The following is an 18,939-nucleotide window of genomic DNA, read 5'->3' as shown; positions in this document are numbered from 1 at the left end:
GAATTCAGGAATTCAGCGAATATTTTACGAGCATTTACTATATGTGTGACTTTTGTGGTAGGTGTTCAATATCTGTGTCATCACAGAATCCTTAACACTCTCTAAGATAAGTGTTTTTATCTCTTTATTTCCATTTTATAACTGAGGAGACAGAAAGTTTTAAGTAACGTTCCTTAGAAAGTGGCATTGGAAGATTAGAACTCAGGTCAGTTTCCTTCTTGAACCCCATGTTTATACCGTGTCTCACACATGCCAATTTCAGATATTTCCTCTTCTCTCTCTTGTTCATTATCCTTTCTAAACCTTCTTCCTAATGCTCTGGAGTTGTTTACACTCATCCTGTTTTGACTGCCAGGCTAACCTCTGCTTTGTGGACATTGACAACCATTTCATTGAGCTGCCAGAGGACCTGCCTCAGTTTCCCAACAAGTTGGAGTTTGTCCAGGAAGTCTCTGAGATTCTCATGGCATTTGGCATTCCCCCTGAAGGGAACCTTCATTGCAGCGAGAGTGCCTCCAAGCTGAAGAGGCTCCGGGCCTCTGAGCTTGTCTCTGACAAGAGGAATGGGAACATCGCAGGCTCCCCTTTGCATTCCTATGAGCTCCTCAAGGAGAATGAAACTATTGCCCGGCTGCAGGCCTTGGTCAAGAGGACGGGGGTGAGCCTGGAAAAGGTAAGATGCTGTATATAAATTTGTGACAGGTTTGGTCTGTACTAGGGGGCTGTCCTGGTGAAATAGAGTGTGAGATAAGAAAGCATCTAGTTCTGGGCAAGGCTTATATATGAGCAGTGGAAGAATGCTCATGGATGGGAGACTCTGGATTCAGCTCTGGCAAACATTATCTTAGTAAATGCTATTTAAATCTAAATTTGGATAGCTTTTCACCTGGGCATCAAAAAGAACCTGCTGTCATTCTTTGTGAACACTACAGGAGAGTGACTTGGGGGGATGACAGTGGTCATCTTTGTATTCAGACCTCTTCCAGATCCATTGCCCTTTGAGTTTCACGGCAACTGAGAGCATGCAGAGCAGGTATTGTTAACACTGTTTTATAACTCAAGAAAGCAAGGCTTAGAAAAATTAAGTGCCTACTGGGTGACTGAGTGGAGGCTAGATCCTGGTCCTCCTGAATGCTAGTCTTGTGCTCTTTCCAGGCTGAAGTTAGCTTTCCATCTCCTGACTTTGATGACACTATCAGCTTTCTGTAGTTTTTTACCCATCTCTTCACCCTCTCCCATTCTCACTGTTAAGTTATTTTTGTAAATTACATATAAGCAGAATGGGCCAGTGTAATCACTTTGTTGGTTTTTTTTTTTTTTTAGTAAAGTGTGAAACATTTCATTTTTCCTGTTCTATTTAATTAGTAAAGCAGATATTTTTAAAAAAATCATGGCTAAAGAGGAGCAGAGAAATATTTAGAAAGGTTAAAACAGACACAGTAAGGAGAAATTCTTAGGGAGAAAGATAAGAACAGTGATGTGGGGGAGAAAATCAAAGAGATGGAGGGAGAGCCAGAGTCTGACTTTGTTGCTTTGCATTATCATTTTCTCATTGACTTTCCAGATTTCCTCTTTTCCCTGACCCTTGAGATAAGTAGCAGCTTTTCTTCTGTTGATGAATTTCTGCCCGTAATGATCTTATCTCTACTATCATTGAGTTCCTTTCTTTCTTTTTTTTCCCTTTCCCTTTGTTGTTGTTTGTTTCTTTTCTCCATTTGCTGCTAAGTAATGACCACTGCGGGGGGGGGGGGGGNGGGGGGGGGGGGGGGGGGGGGGGGGGGCAGGAGACAGATGAGTTGGCATTTTTTTGGATTAAAGAGAAACCTTATATTTTCAACTGTTTCTTTTTTTGTAGCTGGAAGTGCGTGAAGACCCCAGCAACAATAAGGATCTGAAAGTTCAGTGTGATGAGGAAGAACTCAGGATTTACCAGCTAAACATTCAGATCCGTGAAGTTTTTGCAAATCGTTTCACTCAGATGTTTGCCGACTATGAGGTGTTTGTCATTCAGCCCAGCCAGGATAAGGAGTCCTGGTTCACCAACAGGGAGCAGATGCAAAACTTTGATAAAGTGAGTAATGCTGCTGGGGAGGTGGTGAGGAACGAGAACATGTCAGACCCTCTTGAAGATTTAATTGAAGATGAGTTTTCTTGCGTTATATTGCTGGAAACAAGCTCATAGTCCCTGTGATGTTGATGCAGTGTGAGACCTTGCTTTAGAACGGAGTGCTGGTTATCGCCGTCGGGTGAGTCAGAGCTGTCTTAGGCTAAGGTGCACATGCAGGTTGAGCATCCGGACTCTGGGGAGATTGGTTGCCACGGTCGGTTACCTGAGTAAGTTCGGGCTAGTGCGCCGAAGTTTCAGGATACCTGAAATTATATGAGGATTAAAAAGCGATGAAGAGATTTTGCTATTTGCTTTTCATAAAGACCTAGGAAACTTCAGAGAAAAATTAACCTACCGGACCCCTCCAGCGTGTTGCCTTTGCTAGTCAAGGCTGATAACGCCTGCTTCCCTCCTCCCTGTCAGTGACTGTTTTCTTTTGGTCCCACCAGGCCTCTTTTCTGTCAGACCAGCCTGAGCCATATCTGCCCTTCCTCTCAAGATTCCTAGAGACCCAGATGTTTGCTTCTTTCATCGACAACAAGATCATGTGTCATGATGATGATGACAAAGACCCTGTGCTCCGGGTGTTTGATTCCCGAGTGGACAAGATCAGGCTGTTGAATGTTCGGACACCTACTCTCCGCACATCCATGTACCAGAAGTGTACCACTGTGGATGACGCAGGTGAGGCCTTCTTGGTGCCATACTTGCCTCTTGGATTATGTCACTGAAGTGTCCCTGTTCCTAAACATGCCAGCTTCTTTCCCTGTTTCTGCTTTTGCGTGAATTATTCCCATTGCCTTCCCCTTTTTTTGCCTGGCAAACTTCTCCTTTCACACTGCGTCAGTTAGGAATGGGTCCTGCTACAAGTAATAGAGAATTTAATTAGCTTGGGTTAGACGGACGGGGGTTATTTTTCTCAAATTAGTAAGAAATTCAGAATTAGTGGTTTTTGGTGTTGGCTCAGTTGCTCAGTAGTGTAATCAAGAACTGAGATTCTTTCTTTTCACTCAATTATCCTTAACATATTCACTTTTATATTCATACTTGTTGCCTCATGGTTGCAAGAGGCTTTTTATGTTCTCATTCAGGGCAAGAGAGGGGAAGGTTGATACCAGTGGTATTTTCCCTTTTGTATCAGAAAACTAAAGCTTTCCCAGAAAACAACTTCTGTTGTCTTATAGGCCATGATCATGTTATATGACCATCGTTAAGTGCAAGGGAGGCTGTGAAAGTGAATATTGAACTGGGTGTAATGTCACCCTGAACAGTATTGGGGCTCTATTAGCAAGAAAGAAGCGGGGAATGAGTTATGATTAGGCACTTGACGGTATTTGCCACAAAAACTTGGCTGAAATGTCTCTTTGTCTGAGGAGCCTTCTCTGATGACCTCAGGCTGAGTCAGTGGATTCCCCGTCTGTGCTCCTGTGGTGCTTTGTTCTTGCCTCTTCTCCATAATCTCTGTTAGTTTGAGCTGTCGTTATTGGAGAACAGTTTAAGAGCAGAGACTATTAACTCATTTTCTTGCCCGTAATCTGCTAGCATTGGCCTAGCACATACAGATGTTGAAAGTTGTTTGCTATCATGTGTGATTGAAAAGACCTTTTTGTTCACAGGGACCCTATCTAGATCAGCTTAACTAGAGAACAGTCTCATTTGAGGTGTCAGATTAAGTAGTGTGTTCACTTCCTTGTGGGTTGTTCAGTGTCCTTGTTGTAGCCTTTTTGTATATTTTTTTCATTCATTTACCAAATTGTATAATACCTGTTACATATTCAACATACAGTAAGTGTTCAATAGATATTTACTGGGTGAATGAATGTGCCAGGCATTTTTCTAAGTTTTGAAGATGAAACTGGTGACAATTTTTTTTTTAAAGATTTTATTTATTTGAGAGAGTGAGAGAGAATGAGTGCGTGTGCGTGCACGTGAGTGTGGGGAAGAGCAGAGAGGGAGGGAGAGACAGGGGGAAAGAATCACAAGCAGGCTCTGCACTGAGCATGGAGCCTGATTTGGGGCTCAGTCTCACGACCCTGAGATCATGACCTGAGCTAAAATCGAGAGTCAGATACTTCACCGACTGAGACACCCAGACACCCCAAAACTGGTGGTGACAATTTGGGCAAAGTCCTATCTTCATATGTTCTCTAGCCTTCTCTCTTTACCTTTCAACTCTTGTTCCATGCTTTTCATTAAGATTACAGTCCTCTTGGCTAAGCCTTGAGGACATGTTGCCTGTGCAAGTGAATTATTCTAACATAGTCTTGCTTGCCTCCTGGAACACGTCAGGCTTTGTATTCCTGAACTGCGCCTAAGATTTTGGTCCTGGGAAGTTTGATGGAAATTTTTTTTAAGGAGTGTCGGTTTAGAGAAACATCTCCCAGTTTAAATCAGGACTTCCCAATCTTTTCATGTTGTGTTACACTTGAAAATGATAATATATGATTCACTGAAATAAACGGAGGAGTTTGCTTATAGCTAGAGGCTATAAAGCTAGAAGCTCTAGTCACGAGGCCTCGCCCATCTGCCGCAGGGGTCTAGGCAATCAGTTCTCAGCCCATCTGTAATCCATTTTTTGAACACCAAACACTGCTGCATACTGATTGGAATTATTCTAGTCTCAGCTGCGGCCAGAGCACATGGTCTTATGGGCTTGTTAGAATGTGGGGTTTGGGATTTGGTAGGAGGGTCAGCTAACCCTCATTTGTATGGCTCATTTCAGAAAAATGGATGTCACAGACCCTTCAGCAACTCTAGCTCTGCTCTTACGAATAATGGCAATATTTTAGGTACGCCCAAGAGAGATGTACTCCAAATATGCTAGAGCGGGGTTCTTGCCGCAGGTCTCAGATCCCTAGCCTGGAGGACTAGTTCATTCACCTCACCGCATCTCACACCTCAGCTTCTTGAAGCAATCTGATTCGAAATTGGTGAAAACATAACTAAAAGGATCTTTTCTTTTTTCTTTTTTGCGCTTAAAATATTTGTTTTTTATTTTTAATTTTTTATTATTATGTTGAATTGGCTAAAAAGATCTTTTTGGAGACCCTTTAAAATTCTCCATTCAGAAGGGATCTTTTTTTTTTTTTAATTTTATTTTATTATATTATGTTAATCACCATACAGTACATCCCCAGATTCCGATGTAAAGTTTGATGCTTCATTAGTTGCGTATAACACCCAGTGCACCATGCAATACGTGCCCTCCTTACTACCCATCACCAGTCTATCCCATTCCCCCACCCCCTCCCCTCTGAAGTCTTCATTTTGTTTCTCATAGTCCATAGTCTCTCATGTTTCATTCCCCCTTCTGATTACCCCCCTTTTCTTTATCCCTTTCTTCCCCTACCGATCTTCCTAGTTCTTATGTTCCATAGATGAGAGAAATCATATGATAATTGTCTTTTCTCTGCTTGACGTATTTCACTTAGCATTATCTCCTCCAGTGCCGTCCATGTTGCAGCAAATGTTGAGAATTCGTTCTCATTCAGAAGGGATCTTGATGGCTATCAATTCTGCTGACCCCTAATTTTATAGATAAAGATGTTCCTTTGATTCACCATTGTATCTGCAGGGCCTAGAACAGCACCTGGCACATTTTAGGCACTGAACAAGTTCTTTTGAATGAAGGTACGGGCGGGAGGAAGTGAGGGAGGCTAACATCAAGGCCCCAAGGCCCAAAGGCTGAGATGTTTTTATACCACTTACCAGCTTTTTTTGTTTTTACTCTTTAAAAAAGATTTTTTTTTTTTAATTGGCTGGCTTGGGTCATGATTCACACCAGCCTAAAGGTGCTACAAACATGAGGACTTGAGGTGTGGTGAGAAACAAAGTGCGCTTGAACGCATTCTCCCTTCCAGATTGCAGGCAGGCCCCCACAGATCATGCCAGGGTATGAACCCTTCAGGGCTCACCGTGGTTACAGGAGGGGACCTGCCTTATTCTTTAAAATTTTTGAAGTTTAGGGGTGCCTGGGTGGCTCGGTTGGTTGAGTGTTTGACTTCGGCTCAGGTCATGATCTCAGGATCCTGGGATTGAGCCCCGAGCTGGGTTCCCTGCTCGTTGGGCAGTGTGCTTGTCCTCCCTCTCCCTCTGCCCTTCCCCCAACTTGTGCTCTCTCTCTCTCTTTCTCTCAAATAAGTAAATAAAAGCTTTTTTTTTTTTTTAAAGATTTTATTTATTTATGTGACAGAGAGACAGCTAGCGAGAGAGGGAACACAGCAGGGGAGCAGGAGAGGAAGAAGCAGGCTCCCAGTGGAGGAGCCCTATGTGGGACTCGATCCCGGAACGCCGGGATCATGACCTGAGCCGAAGGCAGACGCTTAACGACTGTGCTACCCAGGCGCCCCTAAATAAATAAAATCTTAAGAAAATATTTTTCTGGGGACACCTGGGTGGCTCAGTCGGTTAAGTGTCTGCCTTTTGCTCAGGTCATGATCCTGGGATCCTGGGGTCCTGGGATCGGGTCCCGTATCGGGCTCCCTCCTCAGCGACGAGCCTGCTTCTCCCTTTGCCTGCCGCTCCCCCGGCTTGTGCACTGTCTCTCTCTCTCACACAGATAAATAAATAAAATCTTAAAATTTTTTTTTTCTGAAGTATAATTGATATATAAGAAAATTGCACATATTTAAAGTTTTGGTATATGTATGCATTTACATCAAGAATAAGCAAATACACCCATCACCCTCAAAAGTTTTCTCATGACCTTTTGTAATACCTCCAACCTGTCCCCTCCCCAATCTGTCCCCAAATCCTGAGGCAACCAGTGCTATGATTTCTGTTGCTATAGAGTTTTCATTTTCTAGAATTTTATATAAATGGAATCATACAGTATGGTCTTTTGTTGTTGTTGTTTTTAGTCTGGCTTCTTCTACTCCGCATAATTATTTTGAGGTTCATTCATATTCCCTTTATTTCTGAGTAGTATTCCATTGTATGGATATTACTGCAATTTGTTTATCTGTTGATGGGCATTTGGGCTATGAACATTTGTTTACATTTTCCTTTCCCCTGCATAAATACCTAGGAGTGGCATGACTGGATCATGTGATTATTTGTATGTTGACTTTTTAAAGAGACTGACAATTGTCTTTCAAAGTGGTTGATTGTACATTTTATATTCCCACTGGCAGTGTCTGAAAGTTATAGTTACTCTGCGTTATTGCCAACATTGCGCATGGTCAGTCTTTCCCATTTTAGCCATTCTAATAGGTTTGTAGTGAGATACCACTGTGGTTTTGATTTGGGTGTTCCTGATGATTAACGATGTTGAACATTTTTCCGTCTGCTTATTTGCTGTTCATTCATTTCATATTTTCTGGTGAACTGTCCGCCCCCCCCCCACCGTTTTGGGGTTGTTTTCTTTTTATTGAGTTTTGAAAGTTGTTCATATATTCTGGATACAAGACCTTGATCGGACATATGATTTGCATCTATTTCTCCTACTCTGTGGCTTGTCTTTTTGTTCTCCTAACAGTGTTTTTTTTAAGAACAGCATTTTAAATTTTGATGAGACCTGATTTATCAGTTTAAAAAAAATGGATCAAATCTTTTAAAAGAAATGGGGCACCTGGCTGGCTCAGTTGGTACAGCTTGAGATTCGTGATTTCAGGGTCGTGAGTTCGAGCCCCATGTTGGGTGTAGAGATTACTTAAAACTAAAATCCTTAGGGAAAAATTGGATTATATTTCGGTATTATATGTAAGAAATTTTTGCTTAACCAAGGTCACAGGTTTTTTTTCTCTGTTTCTTTCTAGAAGTTTTATATTTTCAGGCTTTATATTTGGGTCTATGATCCATTTCAAGTTAATTTTTATAGATAGCATAAGCTAAGGATCCAAGTTCACTTTTTCCATGTGGATATCCACTTGTTCCAGCATCACATGTTGAAAAGAATATCCTTTTTTTTTTTTTTCCTAATTATGTTCAATTACCCAGCAAGGACTATCTTTTCTCCAATGAATTGCCTTCTGACCTTTGTCAAAATATCCGTGATCTATATACATGTGGGTCTATTTCTGGATTCTCTGTTCTGTTTCGTTAATCTTTTAGTCTGCATTTACATCAGTACCACACTGTCTGGGTTACTGTAGCTTTATATGAAATCTTGAGGTCAAGTAATGTTAGTGGTCCGACTTTATTATTCTTTTTCAAAGTTGCTTTCACTGTTCTGGGTTCTTTGTATTTCATATATATATGGGATCAGCTTACCAGTTTTCACAAATAACCTTGTGAGATTTTGATTGAAATTGCCTTGAATCTATAGATCAATTTAGGGAGATTTGACACCTTAATGTTATTGAGTTTTCTGATCCGTGGAACATGACATCTCTTTCCACTCATGAAGGTCTTTCTTAGTTTCTTTCAGCAGGGTTATGTAGTTTTCACTGTGCAAGTTTTGCATATCTTTTGTCAGATTAATCTTTTAAGTATTTCATATTTTTTGGTGTTATTATAAATGGTATTTTAAAATTTTAATTTCTGATTGTTCATTGCTAATACATAGAAATACTAGTTCTGTATATTGATATGTGCCCTGCAATCATACTATACTTATTTCTAGTAGTTTTTTCTACATTCTAGCAGATTTTCTATATAGATAATCATATTACCTGCAAATAATGATAGTTTTATTTTCTCCTTTTCAATTCAAATGCCTTTTATTTTTTTTATCTTGCCATATTGCACTGGCTAGAACCTTTACTACAGTGTCAAATAGATGTGGTGATAGTGGACATTGTTGTCTTATTCCTGATTTTAGGGGAAAGCATTAACCATTAAGTACCATGTTAGCTGTAGGTTTTTCAGTGGATATCTATTTTTTTTTTTTTAAGATTTATGTATTTATTTGGAGAGAGAAAGAGTAAGCTAACATGTGGGGGGGGAGGGGCAGAGGGAGAAGGAGAGAGACAATCTTGAGCAGACTCCCCACTGACACGGAGCCTGACATGGGGCTCAATCTCGACATGGGGCTCAGTCTTGCTACCCTGAGATCATGACCTGAACCAAAGTCAAGAGTTGGATGCCCAACCAACTGAGCCACCCAGGTGCCCCTCAGTGGTATCTTTTATTAGGTGGGTATTTGTTTCTGTTATTAGTTGGCTGAGAGTTTTTATCAGAAGTGGATGTTGTGTTTTGTCAGATGCTTTTTCTGTACCTGTTGAGGTAATTATATGGTTATTAGATTTAGGTTTTTTTTTTTTTTTTTTTAAAGATTTTATTTATTTATTTAACAGAGACAGCTAGCGAGAGAGGGAACACAAGCAGGGGGAGTGGGAGAGGAAGAAGCAGGCTCATAGCAGAGGAGCCTGATGTGGGGCTCGATCCCATAACGCCGGGATCACGCCCTGAGCCGAAGGCAGACGCTTAACCGCTGTGCCAGATTCAATTTTTAAAAGAGATATAGGGCTATTCATATCCATTTCTTCTTGAATGAGCTTTCACAGATTGTGTTTTTCAAGGAATTTCTCCATCTAACCTGTTGTTAAATTTGTTCACATTAAATTATTTGAATATTCCTTTTATTACTGTTTGTAGAATCTGTAGCAGTGTCACCTCGTTCCCGATACTGTTAATTTGTGTCTTTTCCTTTTTATCCTGACCAGACATTTTTTTATTAGTTTGACTGATCTTCTGAAAGAAGCAGTGTTTGGATTTTTAATTTTCTCTGTTTGCTATTTCATTGATTTTGCTCTGGCCTTTATTATTTCCTTTCTTGTATTTGCTCTGGATTTAATTTCCTTGTCTTTTTCTGGCTTCTTAAGGTGGAAGCTGAGCTCATTAGTTTGAGACCTTTCTTTTCTAAAATAGGCCTTTAGTGCTGTAAATCTCCTTTCGAGTAATATTTTAATGACATATGCTGATATTTTGTGTTTTCATCTTTATTCAGTTTCAGAATACATTATTTCTCTTTTGATTTCTTTTTGACTTATGAGTTTTATACGGAAGTGTGTTATTTAGTTTTAAGATGTTGTTATTGATTATTGTGGTCAGAGGACATATTTTATATGATTCAAATGATCTTAAATGTATTGAGGCTTATTTTATGGCCTAAAATATGGTATATTTTAAAAAAGTATTTGACTTACTTTTGTTGTTGTTCTCATCAGAAAAAGCAATTGAACTGCGTCTGGCAAAAATTGACCATACTGCGATTCACCCCCATTTACTTGACATGAAGATTGGACAAGGGAAGTATGAGCCGGGCTTTTTCCCTAAGTTGCAGTCTGATGTTCTTTCCACTGGGCCAGCCAGCAACAAGTGAGTCAACCCCAAGGATTTCCTGATCTAGCTCCCTAGCCACAGGTGGTGAGGGTTATCCAGTATCTGTTCCTGAGCCGATAGAAGACCTCTGGAATTTTGTAAAGCAAACATGGAGAAGACCCAGACTGTCATGTTGTTCACTTGTTTGAACAAGAATACAGGTGACAAAGTGTAATTATTTCCCGTCTCTCCTCTGCAAATTGGGATAGCCCCACATGCCCAGAAGCTGCAGAAGGCCAGGCTGCAGATAGGTTGCAAGCATCCCTCGACTAAATCCCATCCCACACGTGGCTAGCATCGTGTCTTCAGTGAGTGGCAGTTGAAGTAATTGCAGTCTGAACTGAAAGTAATTACTTGAGCAGGGTTGCTCTTTTTGAGTTACTTTTGGAGATGAGTGTATCAAAGCCTAGACAGAGTTGAATGAGTATAGTTTTGGGTCTGCATGTGAAGTTTTGTACATGTTTTAAGAGAGCTATGTCTCTGTTCCTTGGGGAGTTGTTCCTTCCTGGTCACTGAGGTCCAAGCTCCTTTTCCTCAAGGTCTCTGAGCTATCTCTGGTGGCTTTTTGGTGGTTTTCCCATGCCCAGTGTTGTTCTCTAGATGTTCAGGTTCTTTCCTGTCCGTAACTTGACCTTACTTTCTCACTGAGATGTTCGTAATTTGCCTGCTTGGGTTCTGTCAGGTGGACAAAAAGGAATGCCCCTGCCCAGTGGAGGCGGAAAGATCGGCAGAAGCAGCACACAGAGCACCTGCGTTTAGATAATGACCAGAGAGAGGTAAGCCACCTTAAGAGTGACAGACGGTGACACTGTGAGTATTTTACACTCTCCTTCTCTTTCCCGTTTCCTTGGCCTCTGGTCTAATTCAAATATCCTAGCAATGACTGCTCCCTATAAAGAAGGGTTAACATTAGGATTAGTTCCTGATACCTGATACTGGGCCTTGGTTATGACAATCCAGAATGTACGATGTTCTGCAAGGGACAGCTGGCTATTAACCGTGTGGACCCTCTCCCTGAGCCAAGCCCTGTTTGGAGCCCCATTAGGAATGATGTCCGCGCTTAAGACAAAAGCCTTTCACTGTCCTTTCAGTACTCAGTCATGTTTGATACTCCCTGGGGAATGTGATAGGAATCTCCGAAGATAAGAGTCTGAAATTTACGAGAGTACTTTTAAAATTTGTGGGGCTTTTTGTGTGTGTAGTATGGTAGTAAAGAAGTTAATTCTGTTAGAGTGAGAAGGAAGAAAAGCTGGACTTGGGTTAATACTGTGAATCTCTGAAACTGGGGAGTGGGAGGCTTGTATGTATCTTAATTTAAAACAGATAATACTGACTTTTTTTTGTTAGAGGAACAAAAAAGAGAAATGTTATCATGAGGTGCCTGGGGATTAGGGAATCCTGAATTTACCAGCTGAGTTTCTTAGCTGAGTTTACCAGCTGAGTTTCTTAGCTCTACTGTAAGTTGTTCCCAGGGAAGTTTCTAGTCCTTTAACCTCAGGATGGAGACTCTGCCTTACTTAGTTGCAGAGAAGTTGTAAAAATGGAGCTTCATCTTCAGAATCCCATTTCAGGAACTTCTCTTTGAGAAAAGACCCTGCAATTTACATTTTATACATTTAAAACCTGTTAAAGCATATGGTTTTCATATGTGCCTGACACCTCAGTGAATGGGAAAACAACCATTTTGTCTTTGCTGTTTTTTAAAGGAATAAATTAGAATTGCAAGGTATGGTTATGAATTTTTAACTACTGATTTACAGAATATGATTGTGCTTAGACTTTTTGTGAAGGTGGCATAAGGGATTTGGGGTTTGGTGTTATTTTAGAAGTCTCCCCTGGGTCTTCCACCTCACCTCCTTATTACTTTTTTCAGCAGTGTTTATTGAGCATGTTTTCTTGGTCAAATCACTGTAGTAAGCACTTCGAAATATAAAGATGACAGGAGGTAGGATTGTCCTCAGGGAATACCAGTTTTTTAAGGGAACAAAGTCAGATACTCAAATAACTTTAGAATAGTCTTTTTTGAAAGGGCCCTATGAGAGGCAAGCCAGTGTGTGAGCTCTGATTACCAGAGCTTGATTCTGCCTGGGTATTATTCAAACAAGACTGAGGGAGCTGTCATCTCCTCAAGTTTTAGAGGTTGATGGGATTGTGAGAGACAAGAGCATCGAGTAGCGGAAATGGAGGACCAAACGCTTGGTAGTTGTTGTGTAATGGAGGCTGTGGACAGAATGCTTGGGAGTAAAGAGGTACAAGAGGTGGGTCACAAACTAGGAGGCAGATAGCAGTAGTCCAGGTGAAGGAATTGAAGCCTAACCTTGGGGGTTGGTAGGAGGGGCAGACTGAGGACCAGAAGATAGAATGGACAGAATTGTATGACTGGGATAAAGTCTAGGGTAAAAATACTGGTTGCAAACTTTTGATACTGAGAGGATGGCAGTGTGCAGTTCACTGAGTTGATGTGAGCTCTGTGTTAAAACAAATAGCTTGTGGAGAATCACCAGCACATTGTAGAGAAACAGAAGATGTGGTGGTTGTTTCGAATGTGCACTCTTATTTTCCGGGCCCTAATTTCACAAGGCTGTGCTCATGATAGTAAGGGTAGATATTTTTGATATGGGCTGAAGAGTTAAACTCCTCGCAGCATGGTGGAGAAAATGAGTTTCTCATTAGGACTCTGAAATTTGGGTGGGTTTGTACCCTGAGCTGCACATGCTGCAGCCTTGCGTTAGCTGTGTGTTCTTTACCTCTTCTGTTATTCAAGCAGAGGTAATTACAGTACACACGGACTGCCTTACATCAGAGAAGACTCAGCATATCGTTAGTTTTTCTTTTTGCTGTAGGAGTTGCATTTTAAGCTTTCCACCCCCAAATGTAAGCATAAGCGACAGTGAGAAAGTGTGGGGTGATAGTAGTGCCCTCTTCAGGCTCTCATTAGTACTGGTTACCTGTGGTTTGTGTGCGTGGATTCAAAGAGCCTTTGATTTTTCTGTTTTCTGTAGAAGTACATCCAGGAAGCCAGGAATATGGGCAGTACCATCCGCCAACCCAAACTATCCAACCTCTCTCCATCAGTGATTGCTCAAACCAACTGGAAGTTTGTAGAGGGCCTGCTGAAGGAATGCCGCAACAAGGTGAGCCATGGTTGCTCGTGTGTGTGTGCTCTTTTCCTTGGCGGCCAAGGGGAGACCACATCTGGGCTCTGACCACTCTTTCTTGGTTTTGAAAATATTGTTAATATAATGGAATAGTACTGATTTTAAGATCCTGTTAACATGGAATTAGGTGTATTTGTTTTAAGTAAAGACACCGTTGCCGGAGAGCAAGCACACTTCTCTTGGTCTTAACATATATTTTTTAAAACTGAGAGATGGACGTAGTTTTCAATTCTAGACATCTTACATTGCTTACATGAAATCCTTGTAGTCGAATTGTCTTCAACAGATTAGTCTTATACACATGAAAATGTTTTTGCCTGTCTGTTTTAATTTGACAGCAGTAATACCATTATTTAGACACAGGAATTTACTGGGTGCCAACTGTGTGCCAGGCCAAAGTGTATTGTTTAGTTTAAGCTTATTTTGGGGATGTTTTTCTCAATTCTACAGACAGTAATGTTTTTAAGCTTTATTGAGGTATACTTGATATACAAAAAATTGCACACATAGTTTTCTTTTTTAAGTAGACTCCACGCCCACTTAATTACCCTGAGATCAAGACCTGAGCTGAGATCAGGTCGGGTAGCTTAACTGACTGAGCCACCCAGGTGCCCCTACACACGTATTTTAATGTACACATTTTGACAAGTTGGACATATGCATACACCCATGATACCATCACCATAATCAAGATGCTAAACATATCTGTCACTTCCAAAAACTTCCTTATGTTGTTTAATGGGTTTTGTTTGTTTCTGTGATAATTATACTTAACATGATATCTATTCTCTTAACATATTTTAAAGTACACAATAATCTATTGTTAATAATAGATGCTATGTTTAAAAATAGACACTTAGGTCAGTGGAACAGAATAGGGTCCAGAAATAAACCCATGATTATTTGGTCAATTAATCTTTGACAAAGGAGGCAGGAATATGCAATGGGAAAAAGACCTTTTCTTCAACAAACGGTGTTGGGAAAACTGGACAGCTACATGCAAAAGAATGAAACTAGACCACTTTCTTACACCATACACAAAAATAAACTCAAAATGATTTAAGGATCTAAATGTGAAACCTGAAACCATAAAAAACCTATAAGAGAGCACAGGCAGTAATGTCTCTGACACCAGCCATAGCAACATTTTTCTAGATATGTCTCTTGAGGCAAGGTAAACAAAAGCAAAAATAAACTATTGGGACTACATCAAAATAAAAAGCTTCTGCACAGCAAAGGAAATAATTAACAAAACTAAAGGCAACCTACTGAATGGGAGAAGATATTTTTGAATGACATATCTGATAAAGGGTTAGTATCCAAAATATATAAAGAACTTATACAACTCAATACCTGTAAAACAAATAATCTAATTAAAAATGGGCAGAAGACATGAACAGACATTTCCCCAAAGACGACATAGAGCTGGCCAGCAGACACATGAAAAGATAGTCATCATCAGTGAAATGCAAATCAAAACCACGAGATATCACCTCACACCTGTCAGAATGGCTAAAATCAAAAACACAAGAAACAACAAGTGTTAAGGATGGTAGAGGGGTGTCTGGGTGGCATAGTCGTTAAGCATCTGCCTTGCTCAGGGCGTGATCCCAGTGTTGTAGGATCGAGCCCCACATCAGGCTCCTCCGCTAGGAGCCTGCTTCTTCCTCTCCCACTCCCCCTGCTTGTGTTCCCTCTCTTGCTGGCTGTCTCTCTCTGTCAAATAAATAAATAAAAAAAATCCTAAAAAGAAACAAACAGGGGCGCCTGGGTGGCTCAGTTGTTAAGCATCTGCCTTCAGCTCAGGGCGTGATCCCAGAGTTCTGGGATCAGGCCCCACATCAGGCTCCTCCGCTATGAGCCTGCTTCTTCCTCTCCCACTCCCCCTGCCTGTGTTCCCTCTCTCGCTGGCTGTCTCTCTCTCTGTCAAATAAATAAATAAAATCTTTAAAAACAAACAAACAAAAAAACCAAGAATGGTAGAGAAAAAGGACCCCTTGTGCACTGTTGGTGAGAATGCAAACTGGTGCAGCCACGGTGGAAATTAGTATGCGTGTTCCTCAAAAAATTCAAAATAGAACAACCCTGTGTCCCAGCAGTTGTACTACTGGATATTTACTCAGAGAATCCAAAACCCTAATTCAAAAAGATACATACACCTGTATGTTTATAGTAGCATTATTTACAGTAGCCAAATTGTGGAAGCAGCCCAAGTGTCCATCGATTGATGAATGGATAAAGAAGAAGTGGTGTATATGTATAGGAACATTAGTCAGAAAAAAGAATGGAATCTTGCTGTTTGCAACATGAATGCATCTAGAGGGTATAATGCTAAGTAAAATAAGTCAGTCAGCAAAAGACAAATATGACGATTTCACTCATATGTTGAACTTAAGAAAGAAATGAACAAAGCAAAGAGACAAACCAAAAAACAGACTCTTAACTGTAGAGAACAAACTGATGGTTATGAGAGGGGGCGTGGGTGGGAGAATGGGTGAAATAGGTGAGGGGGATTAAGGAGTGCACTTATCTTGATGAGCACTGAGTAATATTATGGAACTATTGAATCACTATACTGTACACCTGAAACTAATGTAACACTGTATGTTAATTATACTGGAATTAAAATAAAAAATAAAAGATTAAAAAAAATGAAGTGATGGGGCGCTCAGGTGGCTCAGTCGGGTAAATGTCTGCCCTCGGCTCAGGTCATGATCCCAGGGTTCTGGGATTGAGTCCCACATGAGGCTCCTTGTTCACCGGGGAGCCTGCTTCTCCCTCTGCCTGCTGCTCTCCCTGCTTGTGCGCTCACGCTCTCTCTCTCGACAGGTGAATAAATAAAAACTTAAAAAAAAAATAAGTGAGACCAATTCAGCATGGTTACTGCACAGATTTAGGCAGAGTAGGCAAAGAGATGGCTTTAACTAACATTATGGTTTTGTGATGAGTACTGAGTAATGTATAGAATTGTGGAATCACTGTATTGTACACCTAATACTAATATAACTATATGGTAACTATATTAGAATTAAAATAAAAATAGGTGCTGTGTTGCTCAGCAGACCTCTAAAACTATTCTGAAACTTCATACCTCCAGAGCAACAGCTCCCTATTTCCCGCTTTCCCCTCTCCTGGCAACCATCGTTCTGTTTGCTTCTGTGAGTTTAACTATTTTAGATACCTCGTATAGTGGAATCGTGGGGTATTTGCCCTTTTGTGACTCGCTTATTTCACGTAGCATAATGTCCTCTTGGTTCATCCATGTTGCTGCAAATGGCAGGATTTCTTTCTTTTTAAAGCCTGAATAATATTCTTTTGTATAGTAATACTCTGTTGTATATCTGTACCACAGTTTGTTTATTCGTGTGTCTGTTGATGAACACTTGAATTGTTTCCGTGTCTTGGCTACCGTGAATAATGGGGCAATGAACATGAGGTGCAGATAGCTCTTTGAGATTCTGATTTCAGTTCTTTTGGAAATATACTCGGAAGTAGGACTGTTGAATCAAAATGTAGCACTTTTTTTTTTTTTTTAAAGATTTACTTATTTACCAGAGAAAGAGAGGGAGAGTGTGTGTGTGAGAAGGGGGAAGGGCAAAGGAGAAGCAGACTCCCTGCTGAATGGGGAGCCCTACGTGGGGCTTGGATCATGACCTGAGCTGAAATCAAGAGTTGGGCGCTTAACTGACTGAGCCACCCAGGTGTCTCCAAAATATAACCGTTCTTAATTTTTAATGTTTTAGTTGAGTGTAATTTCTTTTCTTTTTTTCTCTCTTTCTTTCCTTCTTTTCTTTTTCTTAGTGGGCAGCAAAGCAAAGTTTATTGAGTGATAGTAAAGCAAAGCTTATTGAGAGTACAAAGCTCCCGAAGAGGGAGGGGACCCAAGAGGGTTGCCTATGAATGTGATTTCTAATAAAATACAGCCTTTCAACCAAATCAGTATACCATACTTTTTAGGACAAATCACCTAACCTTGGTCTCTACTACATCCTGTTTATTCATCAGTTGGAAAAAAAAAAAAAAGATTTTCCTGCGTTTGCAGTTTGTAAGTGGTGGTCATTTATAGGATGAAATCAAATATATATTTCCCTTACAAAGGAAATCATTACAGGTACAAATTGGATGGCTATATCAGTACTGGTATTTTGAATTCAGGGGTTTTAAAAGCAGCTTCTATCAGCTCACTCTGAGTCATTGATATTGTTATTTTCCACATAATATTGTCTTTTCTGCTTCCAAGAACATTGGTGATGCTGCCTTTCTTGAAAGAAGCCTTCTCTTTTGTTTCCGAGACTTGTTTACCAAGCTGCTGACATTCATTCTCCAGTTTGGAGATGCATGCCCAGGCAGTGACAACTTCCTTGTGTTCACTGTCTGGTCAGCAATGATTATGAAATACATCCCAATTTAAGAGTGTTAATATGTAAAATAATGTACATATTAGAATTGAGGAAATAACAGTAATCAGTCTAGCACTGTCAAATGCTGGTTGGCTTGTGGAGCAACAGGAACTCTTGTACGGTTGGGCGTGGAAATTAGTGTGACTACTTTGGAAAACAGCGTAGCATTATCTAGTATCCTTCTCCTGGGTATATCCCCTAAAGAAACCTTTGCAGTGTGATCCAGGAGATCTGTACAAGCAGCTTATAGCAGCATTGTTTTTCTTTGTTGTTGTTGTGTTTGGTTTTTTTTAAAGATTTTTTAAATTTATCAATTGCCAGAAAGAGAGCATAAGCAGAGGGAATGGCAGGCAGAGGGAGAGGGACAAGCAGGCTCCCTTCTGATCAGGGAACCCGATGCAGGGCTTGATCCCAGGACCCTGGAATCATGACCTGAGCCAAAGGCAGATGCTTAACCAGCTGAGCCACCCAGACACCCTTATAGCAGCATTTTTTGTAGTATCCCCAAACAGGAAGCAACCCAAATGTCAATCAGTAGGAAAATCAATAAATAAATTGTAGTATATTCATATGATGGAATGGCATATACTGATGGACATGGATAACAGTTATACCCATTAGTGTGTGTGAATTTCACAAACATAAAGTTAAATGATAAAGCAAATCACAAAAGAAAACATGTAGGCAAAACTAAACTACCTTGTTTAGCAGCACAAATATAGATGATAAGTATTTCCTTGCTTTTCTGTAGTTCTGTTGTGTAGGTCAGGATACTGGTCATTTCCAGAGTGGAAAGGTGATTAGAGAGACACATGGGCAATGTTTTATTTCTTAACTTGGGTGATGGTTATAATAGTGTGTGTGTATATTTCACACACACACATGCACACGCACATATACACACACAAACACACATAATACATGATTATGAGATCTATTTTTATAGTAAAAGCATTAAAAATAACAACACTGGAAAAAATATGCCACAGTATTAAGAATTGTTGCTTCTTAA

At 40.4% G+C, this 18,939-nt stretch overlaps 1 protein-coding gene across 3 annotated transcripts in view; it reads left to right on the top strand.

Moving 5' to 3' along the window:
- The window catches only part of DENND5A (DENN domain containing 5A), a 105,472-nt gene that overhangs the window by 62,488 nt on the left and 24,045 nt on the right, over positions 1–18,939 (top strand). For all 3 annotated transcript variants that reach the window (XM_034666539.1, XM_011220930.3, XM_034666538.1), the window contains exons 6-11: positions 356–673; positions 1,856–2,071; positions 2,557–2,791; positions 10,216–10,366; positions 11,052–11,145; positions 13,372–13,503. In XM_034666539.1, coding sequence (XP_034522430.1) covers positions 356–673; positions 1,856–2,071; positions 2,557–2,791; positions 10,216–10,366; positions 11,052–11,145; positions 13,372–13,503 — 1,146 coding nt within the window. The remainder of the gene's footprint in view (positions 1–355; positions 674–1,855; positions 2,072–2,556; positions 2,792–10,215; positions 10,367–11,051; positions 11,146–13,371; positions 13,504–18,939) is intronic.

This window comes from Ailuropoda melanoleuca, chromosome 8 (genome assembly GCF_002007445.2).
Source record: "Ailuropoda melanoleuca isolate Jingjing chromosome 8, ASM200744v2, whole genome shotgun sequence".
NCBI lineage: Eukaryota > Metazoa > Chordata > Mammalia > Carnivora > Ursidae > Ailuropoda > Ailuropoda melanoleuca.
Note: the sequence above shows the minus strand (reverse complement) of the source record. Positions and strands in the feature narration are given on the sequence as shown.